At 41.2% G+C, this 16,027-nt stretch overlaps 1 protein-coding gene across 1 annotated transcript; it reads left to right on the top strand.

Moving 5' to 3' along the window:
* Positions 1-4,789: 4,789 nt before the first annotated feature.
* On the top strand, positions 4,790-8,237 carry FGF23 (fibroblast growth factor 23). Its single transcript, XM_049822114.1, has 3 exons — positions 4,790-5,012; positions 6,991-7,094; positions 7,618-8,237. Exons 1-3 carry the CDS (start codon positions 4,790-4,792, stop codon positions 8,053-8,055), a joined length of 765 nt encoding a protein of 254 aa, XP_049678071.1. The 3' UTR covers positions 8,056-8,237.
* Positions 8,238-16,027: the final 7,790 nt, after the last annotated feature.

Raw genomic sequence — 16,027 nt, 5'->3', positions numbered from 1 at the left:
CTGTGCAGGTGACTTAGCACTTCTGAAACTGGAAATGGATTTCAGAAATGTCTACTACATAAAGAAGGCGGGGGGGGGGGGGGGGGGGGGGGATGGGGAATAGAAGACCCCAAACAATATATTTGGCATGCACATTGCAGAAACTGCTAGTACATGCTGCGGTCCAAGACCCAGTGGGCTGTGCTTACCTCATTTGTTTCACGTAGGTGAACCTAGCCAGGATGTTTTCTTTAGTCGTGGGCAGTGTGACAAGAATGGGACATCCAAATAAGGTCACTCAGGATGTGTTTAACAACACCGGGTAAAGTCTGTGGCAAAGGCTCATGCACACACATACACACAGAGCATCCACTGTACATACCGTTGACTTAGTGCGTCATTATTCCTAGAATAACTTCTGGAGAGGCACTCCACCCTTGTATTTCTAACACTGAAGATGTGATTGTCCCAGAGCCAGTTATTACAGTGATTTTAAGGAAGGGGAGGCAGAGAGAAGGGACCCTGATTTCTCTGACCTCTTTGAAGAGATGCAGTGCAAAGAAAATTGTTAAAAGCAGAGCTAGTTTCAAATCTGTCAACCCAAACTCCCTTGTGATCTTTGAAACAGCAGAGAGCAAGAGGCTTCCTGAGGCCATGGCAGATACCCAGATAGCAAAGAGTTCTGCAAAAGGACAAGACATACACCTGTTTAAATATAAGTCAATATGCTTTATTAAGCAACAGCGTTACAGGTGCTTCTACGTGATGAAAGATAGTCCAGCACTGTGAGGGTATGTGCATTTTTACTCGTAGGAGGATCCTGGAAGGCAACCCCATTATACTGAGTAGGAAACACCTTTTTTAACCTGAAAATTTGTGATAGTGCATAAAGCACTTTCAAGGGCTCTGCAAAAGGTAACTGAGAGCAAATGACTTGTAGTAACTTACGCTTGCTGTAAAAAAGCTTGCCTTTCCCTTATAAGTCCTCTGCAGTTGACTGAAGTGATAAGCAATAAAAGAAAGGAGTTACTTTGCTACCAGTGGGACAAGGGATGACACAGAGTTGCTGAGATCAGGGTTTTACAGATTTGAAGCAGTAAGTTTTGATCAAACAATGACCTAAGGCTGAAACTCAAAGCAGTCAAAATGGGGGAAAGTCAGATCCCAGGCTGCTCCCATGACCCTAACTCAGTTCCTTCTGTGTACAGTTTTCAGTATAATTTGCAGTTAAAAGATCGTATTTAAATAAATCACAAAACTTTCCACTGAACATTTGCTTCGTTCAGCACAGAAAGTTATGATGTTCGTTTACAGGTATTTAGCGTTTTGTGTCCCATTTGCTGGGTGTCCTGGGCTAGCATGCCTAGCACATGCCATACCAGCGAGGCACGAGCATCGCAGGCGTTACAGCCGAGGCACCTGGCCCAGCCCAGCGCCCAGACTAACTGGCTCAGCCAGACCTGTGCTGCCCCTGAAGCAAGTAGCAAGGAGGTAGCCGGAGCAGGCCTGGGATGAAGGCATGGCAGAGAGAGGGAGGGGAATGAGACCCACTAAGGGGCAGAGCATCAATTATTTTCCCCAATAAATTTCAGCAAGCAAGCTGGCGCCTGTCTTCTCCATCTTTTCCTTTCAAGCTTGCTCTGAAGTGGGAATTTCCTCACTTTACCTCAGTGGTTCCCAACAGCCACCATGGGTGGTACCTCTGGGCTGTCTCGCAGCTGCCTTTGCAGGATGCTTCCAAGGAAAGCCCTTGCCACCGTGGCACCTGACACTGGCTGTGTAGCATCCCTGCAACGGGAAGTGGGAAATGTGGCAACGTGGCCATCCTGACCATAGAAACGTCTGTGTTCAGCCCTGAGGAATAGGTCAGACCTGCCCTTTCCCACCAGCATGTCTCAGGCTCCACATGTGCTCACACTGCCGTTTTCACAGCACCCATGTTCCTTCTTACCTGCTGAAAAGTGTAGGCTCCTCACAGGAGGGACTAACCTATTTTCATATTTGTACAAAACTTAGTACTACCTGAATTATCCATTTGGACTAAGGTAGCAGTTAAAGAACAGCAGTGCTGAGTTTGCTGAAATGTTTTTTGGTCTTCAAATTCAGTTCCATTGTTTTCTTTCTTCTAAAACCAGCAGAATCTGTAAGGCTCTGCAGCTAATCCTTTACTGAGAACTGAGAAAAGCTGTCTCGATTCGTCAAACATCTCAGAACATATAGAGATCTAAAAAAGCAATAATGACATATGCGGTAAAAGTTGCAGAAATATTGTTATTACTGATGCAACAGCATAATTATACATGAGAAGAAAGGTCGTCATCATTTCTAGTAGACTAACAGACACAGCTGAAGAAGTAAACAAGCTTTCATATACCTGGTTACTTCATCAACAGCTGAATGGGTAGGAGAAGGCAAGTGGCATACCAACAGAAAAAATAAATGAATCAGCCTGAAATACAAAAGAAATGGACTGTTAAAGAAACCATACACAGTGGGCATTTATAGGTTTAAAACAAACAAAAAATGTCTATGAAAAGGCAAAATTTGCATTATCATCCTCACAAGCAGAGACTTAAATAAATTTGCTTTAGCCCAGCAGTTTAAACAGAACTCAGCAAAGTCTGGAGTTTTGCTTACCCTATGGGAAACTTTTGAAAATGCCAAACAATTTAAGCATGTGAAAGTAGTCTTTGCATTTTGGACATATAAAAAAATGAAACAGCTGCTTACAATTGGCACGTGCTAAAATGGGGTTTGAATAAATTTTTCAAACATCTGAGAAGAGTTTCTCTGCAGTTAAGACACCAGAGAGAGATCAGATCAGTGCATAATGGCAAGCACAGAAGAATGTGATGATGAATATGAAATATCAAACCAGAAAAACTGCATTCACAGAAGAATCACAAAAGATTCCAAAAGGATACACTATCCTATAAGTGCCTCTTGCAGAAACTTTTGCAACTGCTTCTGAGGTATACATATCCACGTTTCCATGGTAGTCCAATGAAAGGGAGCAAGAGAAAAACAAAGCAAACGAACAACAAAAAAACCCCAAACATTTCTTTTAGTACCAGAGTGAAAAATACTGGTGGATAATTTCAACAATAAATAGATATATTGCTTTAAAAAAGAGAAGAAATAATAACCCTCCTTTCCTTCCAAGCTATCTTTTGAATTAAAGCATTTCAGATTTATAACCAGTAAAACATCTGTAGCCTAGGCTGCCTCTCAGTGAAGACAGCTTTGTCAGTCTACTCAGTTTAAGATATGACCCTTATACACTTTGGCTAAAAAATGCTGTCATTTACACAGGTGTATATACAGTGATGCAATTCTCTAGATTTACACAGGTGTGACAGAAGAATTTGGCAGAGTTTTGCTAATTTTAAACAATAAAAAAAATCAGTTCAGCTTTTGCAGTTGGTTACAGTTGTATCAATCCATAATGTGTTTGGTGCTGATGGCATTACGCCACAGCTTGTTAATGAAACTAAGAATTTTGCATACTGCGTCCAACTAGAGACTGTAACTGAACCTAAGACTGCTACAATTACAGTCCTCAGGCTTCTTTTTAAAAAAAAAACCTATTAAAAACTGTATTGTTTGGTACTCTTTTCAGTTTTGTATTAATTTTTGAAAGAAACCTTGGCACAGTCTAGTTTTATAACTTGTTATTCCTATCATCATTGTTTCACCCATATACACAGCGTCCCTCCCATTAGCACAGCATTTTCATACAATAAATGAAGCCATATTTTTTTAAATCAGAAAATCTGTTTGTAAAGATGCAGAACATTGGCAGGGGAACTGAAAAGCAGGTATTGTATCTTGGAACATTTTTTACCATAGCTGTCCATTTATTACTTTTCCGCTTGGTCGTGTCCCTTTGTAGTTCTTCCAAGCTTGCTTGCTGTACCTGAAGTAATAAAAATGTGCCAATGTGAGTGATTCCAGGTTTGATCCAGATCCTAGATCTACTGGCCATGCTAACCTGTATGACTTTGTAAAAGACTGCCAGCCAGATGTGCAATGCAGGGAGAAACATGCAATTTTTAAGAGTTTTACAGGTAATTTTCAGTTGTTTGGCCAACTTTGAATTATTTAGGTGACTTCAAACAGGAGAAAAAAAAGGGACAGCTTATTTGAAGTGGGTTCTGCTCATATCGAATTTCCTTTGCTTAAACGGAGCCACAAATACCAGCCCAACAGGCTCACTGCTAAACTTACACCATAGTGAAGGGGGAATCAGGGCCAGGACAACCTAATATCACCTTTTGATACATTTGCAAAAAAATTTAGCAGTATTTGATGTTTCCACTAAATCAGAATGTAGTCTGGAAACTGAGAGGGGAGGTGGGAATCTGAATAAACATCTGAAAAAAAAAAGATAATTCAGGTCTGAAGGGTCATTCCCTTCAGCAAAAGTAAAGTGCACTGGATTGCTCTTCCTGGATCTAACGGTAGGGGCGTGGGAAGCTTTCAGATGTCACAGGGTTGTAGATAACATTTGAACATATGATTAGCTTTCGTGAGCTGTCTTTAGAAACCTTACATTTTTCCCCCCCGCACCTTAGCCAGAGATCCTTCCCTTGAGGTTTCGGGACACTTAAAATGTTGCTTTGGCAAAAATCAAGGATGTGGAGAAGTTTTTCCTGTGTGATGTCACTTTGCTGCTCTTTATAAGCCTCTGCAGAAAAGAAGGGAACCTGTCTGAGGATTCACACTCCAGACACAGGCGACCAAGGGCAAGTGAGAAGCGCAGAGGCGTATCAAGTTGCAGATACCGACCAACGGCTAGGAACAGCGAGCCATGCCACCGAGCAGTCCCTACAGCTGCCTGGGGTACCTGCTGCTGGTGCTCTGTAGCCTGAAGGCTACCCTCGCCTTTCCCAACTCCTCTCCGCTGCTGAATCCCAGTTGGGGGAACGGAGATCGCCTGACGCACCTCTACACAGATACGGAGAGGAACAGCTTCCATCTCCAAATCAACGCTGATGGCTACGTCGATGGTGTTCCTCACCAAACCATTTACAGTAAGTAGCTTACTTGGACCCTTAGTCTTCATGGGAGCAGGGGAGGGAGAACAAGACTTTTGCTTTCTCACTACCTATAGAAAACCTCCTCCTCTCGTTAGGCAGGCAGACAGAGGAGTGTAGCTACAGGATGGAAAATATACATAATTATGAACCTCCTTTTGTTTAACAAATAAAATTGCCCCAAAGAAATCTGGTGGATGGGGAATTTCATCCTTCGCCTAAGAGAAGTAAAGTCCTATGGTACCTGTAATACTCTGAAAGCAAAAACTACCTGAATTATCATTCACTTCATGATTTTACCCACAGCTTCTTGTGGAAGTTCCTATCAGAGGTTGGTGATGACATCCCCCAAATAGCTACTTTCCACTACAGTGACAGTATTACCAAAGGAAGTGCACTGAGGCTACTCACCACAGAAGTGGTGGAAAACTGATAGCACCCATAAAATCTTTATTTTGGGGTAGAGAGCTGATAACTACTAAAATTAACTCTAATGTGCATAGAACATGGGCATGCAAAGGTCGGTTAAAAAGGGGGAAACTACAAAAGGCCAGACTGTCATAAAAAAAAGTGCTAAGCCTTTGGGGTTCATGAGAAGTAACTATTCCCTACTGTAACTAAAAGGTTCTCAAATTGTCTCATCATAGTTTGTTTTCATCGAAAACTAAGGTATTCTTCCTCCTTTGCTGAATACCTGGCTCAAACACTATACTTAGTAGAAAAATAGGAGTTTTTTAAGACTTAGGATTCTTTCCTAGCATTTCAAAAGTACTTCTCTTTTAGCAAGAATCAAATCACAAGTAGCTAAGCATTATAAAGTCGTGTTTATTATTATTGCTGCATAGCGTCTTCTTCATACACTCAATTAAAAATGCAAGCATATGTAATGATGTTTTTACATAAGCATATAGGGAGGAAAGGATGTTTTTAAAAGTTGTAATTTAATAGAGGAGAAAAAAGGATCAAGTTCTACTATTCTATATTATTTTTTTAGAAATTACTAATGAAATACTTGCAGGAATGCTTGTACTGTCCTGTTGTTATTCTTCCTGTGTATTTAAAGGTGTTATAAAACTCGTTTTAGGTATGTTGGCCAAGAACCAGTGTGATGTTTTAGAGAACAACAGACAGCAAAGTATTATGTTTTTCCTATAGCTGCCATGAAGCAAATACACCGGTATTTGGGATGGTGGAGCAGGAAGGGTGGAAATCAGACAACGAAAGGGGTCATGAAAGGGATGGTGACTGAATCTCCGCCAGGTCACCACTGAGATGCCAGATAAATGCACCAGGGCTGCAATAACCCCTGCTGGGTAGGGGGTCAAACATAAGTCAACAGCACGCTCACTTTGAGAGGAAGGCAAACCACCTGCTGTGGTCAGTGGATCAAGGAAAGTTGTTATTCCCACTTTACTCGGCACTGGTGAAACTGCCTTTGGAGCACTATAGCAACCCCAGGTCAAGACGGATGTGGGGAAACTGGAGCTGCTCTGGCAGAGGGTTTTCAGGATGGTCAGGGCCTGGAGCATGATTTATCAGGAAAAATTGAGGGAGCTGGGCTTGTTTAGTATAGCAAAAAGGAGGTTAAGGATAGTCTAATACCACAGGACAGTCACAGAGATGAGGAAGACAAATTCCCCCTGGTAGTGGCTGATGACAGAACTAAGGGCAATGTCCCCAGCCTGTGGTTTGGGACTTCAGAGGGGATGATAGGGAAAAAAAGTTGTCTTTGGGACATTAGTGCAGCACTGGAACAGGGCTCCTGGAGATGTGGTGGCATCCTGGGAGCTTCCCAAAACTCAGATAGACAAAGCCAGGGCTAAGCTGATTGTGGGTGGGCAATAGTCCCAGCTCACGTGGGAGGCTGGTGCAGATCCCCAGAGGACACTTGCAGCCAGAGCAGCTGTGGACCTGTAAGGCAACAGTGCTGTGTTGAACTGGGTCTTGGATTTGACATCTTTGCTTGTCTAAACAGGTGCCCTAATGATCAAGTCTGAGGGTGCTGGCTCAGTAATAATCACAGGCGTGAAGAGTGGACGCTACCTATGTATGGACATGAGAGGAAACATTTTTGGTTCGGTGAGTGACCTTTGCTAAGACTCAAGACTGAAAGGCAGGTGCAGTCCGCTACTGTGGTGCCCGTTTCCTCACCTAGGGCAAATCTGTACAACTACAGCAGAGGATGCAGACTTAAGTCAGCTGGGGACCTGCCACTTAGGTTAAACTTTCCTCTCTTCTTTGATTGCATTGAGTTGTAGAGCTGACAAAAAGCATCCGAGTTCCTGCTTGGGTAAACGAGGGCAGAATGAGATCCAGTGACAGACCAGTCTGAATTCCTACTGTAGCATAGAGCCATGGGTTGGGAGTAGCGCAAGCAATGCAGCCCTCTAAAAGAAAACAATGTTATCATTATAATACCTTTGCTGAAAACATGGGCATACATCTCAGATCTACATTTGACTAAGCCTGAGTTGTTTGAGTCACAGAGCTGGCAGATCAGAAAAACACCTGCTGCAAGATCTCCTCCCTCTTTCTGTCTTTAATCGGCACTTGTCATTCACCAAGTCCCTCTGCTCACAGGTGTCTTTTTTTTTCCCCTAAGCATTACTTCAGTCAAGAGGACTGTGTGTTCAACCACAGGACGCTGGAAAATGGCTATGATGTGTACCAATCTCCCAAACACAACTTCCTGGTTAGCTTAGGGAGAGTTAAACAAGCTTTCTTCCCTGGTATGAATCCACCACCATACTCCCAGTTTTTGTCCAGGAGAAATGAAATCCCTTTGTTTCGATTCAACACACCTGAGCCCCACAGAAATACTAGAAGTGCAGATATGGATCCAATGGATCCTCACCAGATCCTGGTCCCACAGAGAAAGATCTCCGCATTTGGATCTCAGTTGCAGCAGCAAGCAGACTTTTCCCACATGCCCAGAGAACCCATGAGAATCAACCAGAACGACGTGGTCAACCCAGATGACCCACACGCTATGATGGATGCCAGGAGGTACGCAAGTCCTCGCTTTTATATTACAGGATAACTGTGGCCCTGCCACTTGCAAATTGAAGACATGGGCAAATATCATAGGCAAAAGGAACTGTCTAGCACACTCAGTCTGAATGTCAAAATGGCTATCAGACACCTGAAAGACATTGGGGGAAAAAATCCTTAATTTCAAATTTTGTACTTACAGATGACAGTTTACTGAAAAAACAAGTTGGACATTTTCCAGTTGGGGCTCTGTTTTACTGGAAAGAAGATACATTTTTGAAAAGAATAATACAATCCAAATGTTTTAGGCTCTGAATCACTTGAAGTATGCCTCAGTGAAAAAAAGAATGCCCTTGAATAAATTGAGAAACTGGTGTTACATTACTGGTGTAACTGGGAAGAGACCTGGAGCATCTGAGATTCCAACAGAGACAGGGAATCCTCTTACTAGCACCATCCTTGGCTGTGCAAGCACAGCAGACAAACCGACCAAGGGTGTGTTATATTATTATATATAAATTACTATATATGTTTTTAGCTGTTAAGTTGGAGCTTCAGTCGCTTTTCACACCCATATGAGTCAAAAAGTGACCATTCTGGTGTCATAGGAACAACACACATGGAAAACTGGAGTAACTGATAGGAGAACAGGACAGGATCAAATGGTCTTGGGTAGAAAGAGTCATTTCTGACACTTATTGCATCCAGGCTGAGGTTTGGCATAAAAAAAGGAGAGTCTCACTGTGTCTCAAGTGCTTCTCTGTCACACTTCTATATTCACTAAATTCTAGCATCAAAATATAGAAATATAATGTAAAGACTTTCATTAGTTTTGCATAGTTCCAACCCTGAGAGAAGTACCAGGATCACAAATAATCAATAGTGTGTTTAACAGGATGGTTTGTTTTGCACACTGCTGAACTATACAGGGAAAAAATTGCAAAAAATTATACCTCGCAGGCGTCAAACTATTAATAGCTCATGAAGACTCTCATCTAATGAGTCAAAATTAGGTTTGTATTTAGAAAAGGAGAATCTAAGTTTAGCATCCATGTTTCTATTTAGTTCTGAGCAGGTATCAGATGCTTTATACTTGTAAGAGTGAAATTACTTTAATATTAACCAGGAGATCTCTAATGTTGACAAAAGCTTTTCCCTAGATTGGTATATGTTATGGGTAAGTTTACTTACCAGAATCTAACCTCCATCTATACATCTGAAGTTTACAAATCTTTAGTTAAATGCAATATCTGCAGAGCAGAGCTTTTTATTGTAATTTATGTGTCAAATTGATAGCTGGTAGAATTCAGTATAGCTTGATTGGTTTTAACGGAGCTTTATTCATTTCCACAAGGACTCTGAAAATTGTGTACATACTTGGCTATTTTTCTCCCTTATTTCTTTTCATTTTGATCCAATCTTCCTGTAATCTTAAATCTGTGTGGTTTTGAAAGTTATTCTTGATGTAGTCTGCAGAAATCAATGGCAAGGTACTGATGAGCTGCACAAAAATCCAGTGAGGTAGATACCTGAGAAGAGGTTTTTATTTTGGTGTGTGTGCATTTTCTGCACATCAAGATGCAGGTTCTACTGTTTTGTTTATTTAGTATATTTAACAGCCTGACAACAGGCTGAAAATGGTACATTTGTCCCAAGTGTGCTCATAGTAATAATGCAAAAGACATTAGGCTAGATTCTGGTCCTGTTCTTTTTTCTGTCTCGTGAAGTAATTCATTGAAGCCATTGGAGTTACAGCAGTGTAACAAAATCAAAATAAGGCCCCCTGTGTTTCTTGCTTTCATTGAAATTGTTCTGGATTTAGTGCAGGGTCTGTCCTGCCGACAGTATTTTAAAAAAATCTCTTTTTTTTCCCCCATATATGTATATATACAAGCTATCTCTTTATCTACAACATCCAAGTTGTTACATTAGAAAACTCATAGGCCCTGATTCTGCTGTTCGAAGAGTTTTCCTGCGTGGAGTGATTCCGAATTCACATAAGTTCTTAGGAGCACAGGACAAGCCAAATGATTAGGATTAGACCAAGAGTTCTGTCTCATAATTTGTTGGTTTCCATCCTCTAAACTCATCATGTTTTTTATTAGTTTTGAAAGGAAAGGAGTGATTCTAGCAGATTTAGGAGAATTGCAGGGCAGGTGGATAGCTGTGTATTTTCTTGCTTATTCAAAATACAGCAAGACTTTTAACCTTGCTATCTATACAGTGGAGAGGTGTGATTTTATTTATATGTTCTAGTTTAGTAATTTTACTTGAATCCCATACCATTCTTCTTGGCTTTTTGTCCTTGAGAACTCTGGAGCGCAAGTTTTCATTTTGCATAAATCGTTGTAAGCTCCACAGAGCTCTCTAGGACTCAAAGTTAATGGACCTCCAAAAGTTTGAATCATGAAAATTTCTGTCTCAACCCATATCAAACTTTGATGACAAATGTTGGTGGGGTTAAATCTCTAAACCATCTCTATATTCATACCTTAGAACAATGTAAGAAGGGTTGCTCATTCCATCAGTAGCCAGGGGATTTAGACCCTAAGCTAAGAGTGAATGCACAGTGGATTTTGCATCAAAAAACATTTTTGTAACTATAGAGAACTGTATCAAAACGTCAAAAGAATTAATTCTTCAAAGGAGATGCTGGCAATCACCAGCTAGTAAGAAAGCATTACTTATTTATATTGCAATATTTATTTATTTATTTGAGTGGGTCTTAAGTCCCACATAATATTTATAAATATTTATGACAATGTATTATAGAGACTGTTTCCTTTTATAAATGTACCAATAAACTTTTCCTTCTCTCCAAACTGTGGATTCTGCAACGTCTGTTCAATCTCCCCACTCCAGAAGGACTTGAGTGAACAAATGGTACTAGCTGTGTCTGCAAATTTTTGTCTCCCACTGTCCCCTGTGATTTTCAGCATCATAGGTTGCAGCTTCCTGGGTGTTTCATGCACCACAACCATGAAAGTTCTGTCAAAGATGATGAGAAAAACAGTCTTAATAGGTCTAGACTGACCATGAAGGCATTGTCGCTTCTACTGGGAAACTTCTGCAACCCAAAAGCAATGGAAAACCACTGGTCTAGCCATTCAGTCCTGCTAGGAAATATGTGTGATCCTGGCTCCAGAACCTCAGGGTAAAAGATACTTACCATTACCATTACTGCTCACTTACTGCTGCTCATACAAAATATTCTAACTCCATTCCTAGGGCTATGCTAAAGCTCTGTTTGGCAGCAGATGGGTCACAGGTTGAATAAATTGCAGATACCATCCTCATAGTTCTTTCCTACAATTGTCCCCAGGCCACCCAAGACCCAGCAGAGAGCTACAAAATGGCAAGTGCCCATAGGTCTGATAGATTATCTCCTCACCGTGCTTCCCCTCACTGCAGATACCCTGTGGAGCCCTGTTGTAGTCAGTAGCGTCATTTGCATCTGCTATGGTGCCAATACCAAGAGAAACATCATATTACTACTAGGTACCACAGTACTGTTGCACTTTGTGGGCAAGAGGACAGTGGTCTTCAGCGGGAGGGTGGTCAGGTAGGTGGGGAACTCTCCTCTCTTCTCCAAGATCCCTTTCTCCTCCCATTACTAAAGTTTAGGTCCATGGATTTCAAAGCAGGAAGAAGCACAGCAGGAATGTGCAACAGTATTGAAGCATATGGGAAACTTAATAGATGCCAAGGTATCATTAAAAAATCAGCTGGTGTCTTTTAGTCTCCCCCACACTTGAAATCTCAGTACTGCCTTGGGACTGTTCAAACTCATTCACAGTAAGCTGCGCACAGCGAAATAAGAAGAAAGCATGCTGCGGGGCAACTGTAGCCCCAGAAACCACCGCTGCCACCTCCCTCTTTCCAAGAGCGGGGCAAACATGAAGGTTTGTTCAGTTGTTGTCTCTCCTTGTCCAGCAAGCTTGCTCTGTTGGGAACTGAAACTGCAACTGGATTTTAAAGCAAGGAAAAAATGCCGAGAAAGAGGAACAATCCAAAGACTATCATTTTATGGATCATGAGGTGATATTAGAAATAATTTCTGAGACCATTTTCTCCATGGAGTAACCCAAATAAAACACCAAGCAAGTGCAAGGTACCTCAGCACAAGCATTGAAGGGGACAGCATGGATGATAATGGTAAAGGACAATCAGTGAAATCCAGACTGCCTGTTGCTAGTGTCCTTCCAAAAGCAGACACCTCCCAAAAAAAGCACTAGAACCCCATCTCTAGGCCAAACAAATTCTAGGAAATGCAACTGCAAAGTGAAGTGACTTTTTTTCTAGAAGTGTCTGTAAATGGTGACATTAAAGGAGAGTATTTGAACAGCAGTGTGAATGGAGACTCTTGGAAAACATCTCAAAAGGTTTAACTGGGTGTTGTCTATTTATTTACTAGATACAGAAAGCTTTATCATCTAACTCTTTAAGCCCACGTTGCAACAAAGGATCAGCAGAAAGCTGGACTGTATGTAAACTAGTCCGTGTATGTATGTACACACCTGAAACATTTTTTTGTAAAGATACTTTTCAATTTTCATTTTTCAGGTAAAACCAAATTAAAGAGTCAGCAGAATCAGGTGCGTTGGCCTTCTTACAGGTAGCATGTGCCTGCAAAGTGAGGGGAGCAAAACACCCACAGACAGCATTTCTCACGACGGAGAACAACGTGCCAGGTAGACATCACCCATCTGTGTTTCACCCCTGTTTCTTTTGCCTGGGTGGGGTTTTGGAATTACAGTAGCTTGATGCCTTGACGTAACATTCTACCTTCCCTCCAGAGATCCTCACACTGCCTTTGGCCAGTGCTCTTTCCTTCCAGGGCTGCTGAAGGGGCTGCAAGGACAAGGGGCAGAGGAGACTGAGCTGGCCACTTCGAGAGCCCCCAGCTATTCTTTCTATTGCCAGATTTTATCTCATTGCAAATTGTGTAATTTTACAAATTGCTCTTCAGTAATAATCCTGTAATCTCGTTTGATAACAGTACCACGCAGCAGTGCTGCCCAAAGCCCAGAACAAAAAGGCTTTTGCGAAACACCCATCAGCCCCTGCGTTTTCCTGTGGCATGGGCTAGGCTGTTGGTGGACTTGCCAGCACAAGCTCAAAGGTTGTTAGTGCTTTGGGCGTACCAGGGAAGCACTAAGTACCTTCTAGCACCAGCCACACCTGCCGAGTGTAACACGGGCTCATACAACCACAGGTTCTGGTCTCCGGTCTGCTGCACAGGGTCTTGCTAGGCTCTTTTCATCACCCACCATCCTGTTTTTCCCTACCCTTGTCTTCATCCCTTAGCTTGACGTAACAGGGATTCACCCTCTTTTTATATTTCTTACCTGATTCTGTGCTTTTTAGAAGATCACAGACATTCAGAGAAAGTCCATGGCTAGGAGAGAAAGGGGTTCATATGGAGGATTTGTGCTGAAGTTAAAAGACAAAAAACGTTTCTGCACCCCTTTCACCCTAACACTCATGTTTTTCACAAGGATGAATGAAGTTTTCTTTTTATGAGTTGTGTGCTTGCAAAACAAGCATGAAGAGCAGAGTAGGGTGCTAGTCACACACAGGTCTCAGGCACTACCAGGAAATGAAGATTATGAGGCATATTTGGCTACTCAAAGAAAGAAGAGAACCCTTAAGTTTTTTTACCTGGACTTGTTGTTCTGACAGAGGAAGACAGGACACGAAGGGTCACACCTGGTCCAGACTCCTGTTCCTGAGAGTGACCAGTACCAGGCAACTGAAAGGATGGTCCCAATAATGATAACGTAGCACCTGACAGCGTTTTAGATGCTAAAGCATGATGATCCACGCATCTTTCAGCACTCTTGCACTTCCTTTTAATCTTTATTCCTTTAATTCTGTAAAACTTCATTAACCTACCATGCATCCCATTCTACTCCGCGTTCTGTTAAATGCTTGATCTGGATAATATCTTACAGAAATCTGAGTATTTTGTTCAATAAATTAGGGCTATGTAGTTTTGCTGAAGCACACTGTGGACAGCAGGTTGAATAAGACCACAAACCCATTCAAGAACTCTGAGCAAATGCTCATCCCCCAAAATCCTTCACTGTGTTTGAACAACATCTGGTGCGTAAGCCAGGAGTCTATTTGCCAAGGCTAAGGCACAATCCTAGATACAGCCCAAATGTTTTCAGTAGGGAGAAGAACTGATTTTAAGACTCAAGAAGTAGTAAGATTGGCAAGTTAACTAAATTTAACCTCCATTTCTATGATTTTTTTTGGTGTTTTACTGAGCTTGAAATCCTCCTGTAAAGTAGCTCTCCCCTTCTCCAACCCTACTCTGAGCATTTGAATGAGATGCAGGACTTGCACCGTTCATCTGCCCAAGCGTGAACTTCATTCCTGTCTGTCAGCTTTCAGGGTAAGCAACATGCTTAGGAAGGCACAGTTTAGAAACAGCAACATTCCTAAGTGAAATATTGCCTACTCGTTCCTCCCAGAACTAACCATGCATTAAACACCAACTCCTGGATAAGACAAAATCTTTTACAAAGTGCTGTTGGTGTTTATCTGAAAAACTCAAGGGTTTTGATTTATTTAACCTGGGTCATTGTTTCCCATTTTCAAGATAGTTACATTTTCCAGCTCCTCCTTGAAAGTAGCAAGAATTACACCTCCCATTGCAGGTGAGATCTCATCAGTGCTAGTACAATGGCATTACTGACTCCTTACCTTGACCAGACACGTTTCAGGATCAGGCTTGTCCTTCTAAATGCAACACCACTAACTACCCATAGTAAGTCAGAGGTTGACATTAGCCCAGGTTATTCTCCTCCTTTGTTATTTTCAACAGTTCTCTTCCAGCTTGTAGAGGATGTTCTTGTCATTGGTATCCAAGTGCCTGAGCTCACAGTCTGTAGTAGGTGGTTTCATGCCACATCTTTAATTTCACTCCTCAAATTCATCATTTCTTCCTCTGCATGATATTCTGACATTATTCTGTTACATCATAACATCAGTGATGTAGTTATTGATGATGCTTCCTCAGTAACATTTCCACATTCCTGTATTTTTATTCAAAGTCATTACAAAAAAATTGCCCCATGAGGAACTTAAATATTAACTTTACTCAGTGCTTGACCTTGGACATTACTACTTACTCATATGCCCATAAATTGCTTGCATACCTACCTCACCTTTTTTTTTTCCTAGTAACATTTATCTTTGCCAGTTGAGCTGATGGTTTCCATCGTGGCACTGTGTCAAGCCTTCAATTAAAATTCACCTAGATCATATTCCATTATTTTTCCCTTGCCTAGACATCAGTTATTTCATCAAAAAACTATCAGTCTAGTCTACTGTGAACTACTTATGGTAAAACCTCATTTAATTATATTCCAGGTTTCATTTACTTCTCTTGTCTGTAATTACATTCTCTTTCAGAATTTGTTCTAAAGCCCTGAATGTTATTAAGGTTAAACCAACAGTTCTGTAAGATTACTTCGTCCTCTGTTCTCAAATAAAAAATATTTTATTTCCTATTCTCTAGTCATATGGTTCCACACCCAACTTGACAGATCTATTTAAAATAGTTGCTTACGGATGTGTAATTTTAGATGTGCTTTCAGAATTCTGGGATAAAGATTAGTCATTTCCCCTGACAGGAGCATATTAAATTCTTTAATTCTTGGCTTAAAATGTGGTATTTTCCCTACCCTCATTCCCATTATCCATCCTCTTTTACCCTTGTGTTCAATACTGCTGTAAATGAAATAATGCATTTTGGGGATGTAATTTAAGACTATCTAATCTCTACTCCATCGACACACTGCAACATTTCTGTTACTCCTTTTCTTGTGCTCTATTTTGATATACATCTCAAGATGGTTTTGCTACTTGTTTTAATTTATTTTGTAAATTTTCATTGTTTCATATCTAAGATACAATATGCTATATGATACCACTTTCTTTCTACTCTTTATAGGTTCTCTTCCCAGAATCAGTAATTTGTTCTGAGATGATTGTTGATCTAACTGGGCCTA

The sequence above is a fragment of the Accipiter gentilis genome, chromosome 18 (assembly GCF_929443795.1).
Source record: "Accipiter gentilis chromosome 18, bAccGen1.1, whole genome shotgun sequence".
Taxonomy (NCBI): Eukaryota; Metazoa; Chordata; class Aves; order Accipitriformes; family Accipitridae; genus Astur; species Astur gentilis.
Note: the sequence above shows the minus strand (reverse complement) of the source record. Positions and strands in the feature narration are given on the sequence as shown.

Coding starts and splice junctions, on each gene's coding strand:
- FGF23 (XM_049822114.1), top strand. CDS start 4,790: ATGCCACCGAGCAGTCCCTACAGCTGCCTGGGGTACCTGCTGCTGGTG. Junction 5,013..6,990: donor TCCTCACCAAACCATTTACA/GTAAGTAGCTTA, acceptor TTGTCTAAACAG/GTGCCCTAATGATCAAGTCT. Junction 7,095..7,617: donor GAGGAAACATTTTTGGTTCG/GTGAGTGACCTT, acceptor TTTTCCCCTAAG/CATTACTTCAGTCAAGAGGA.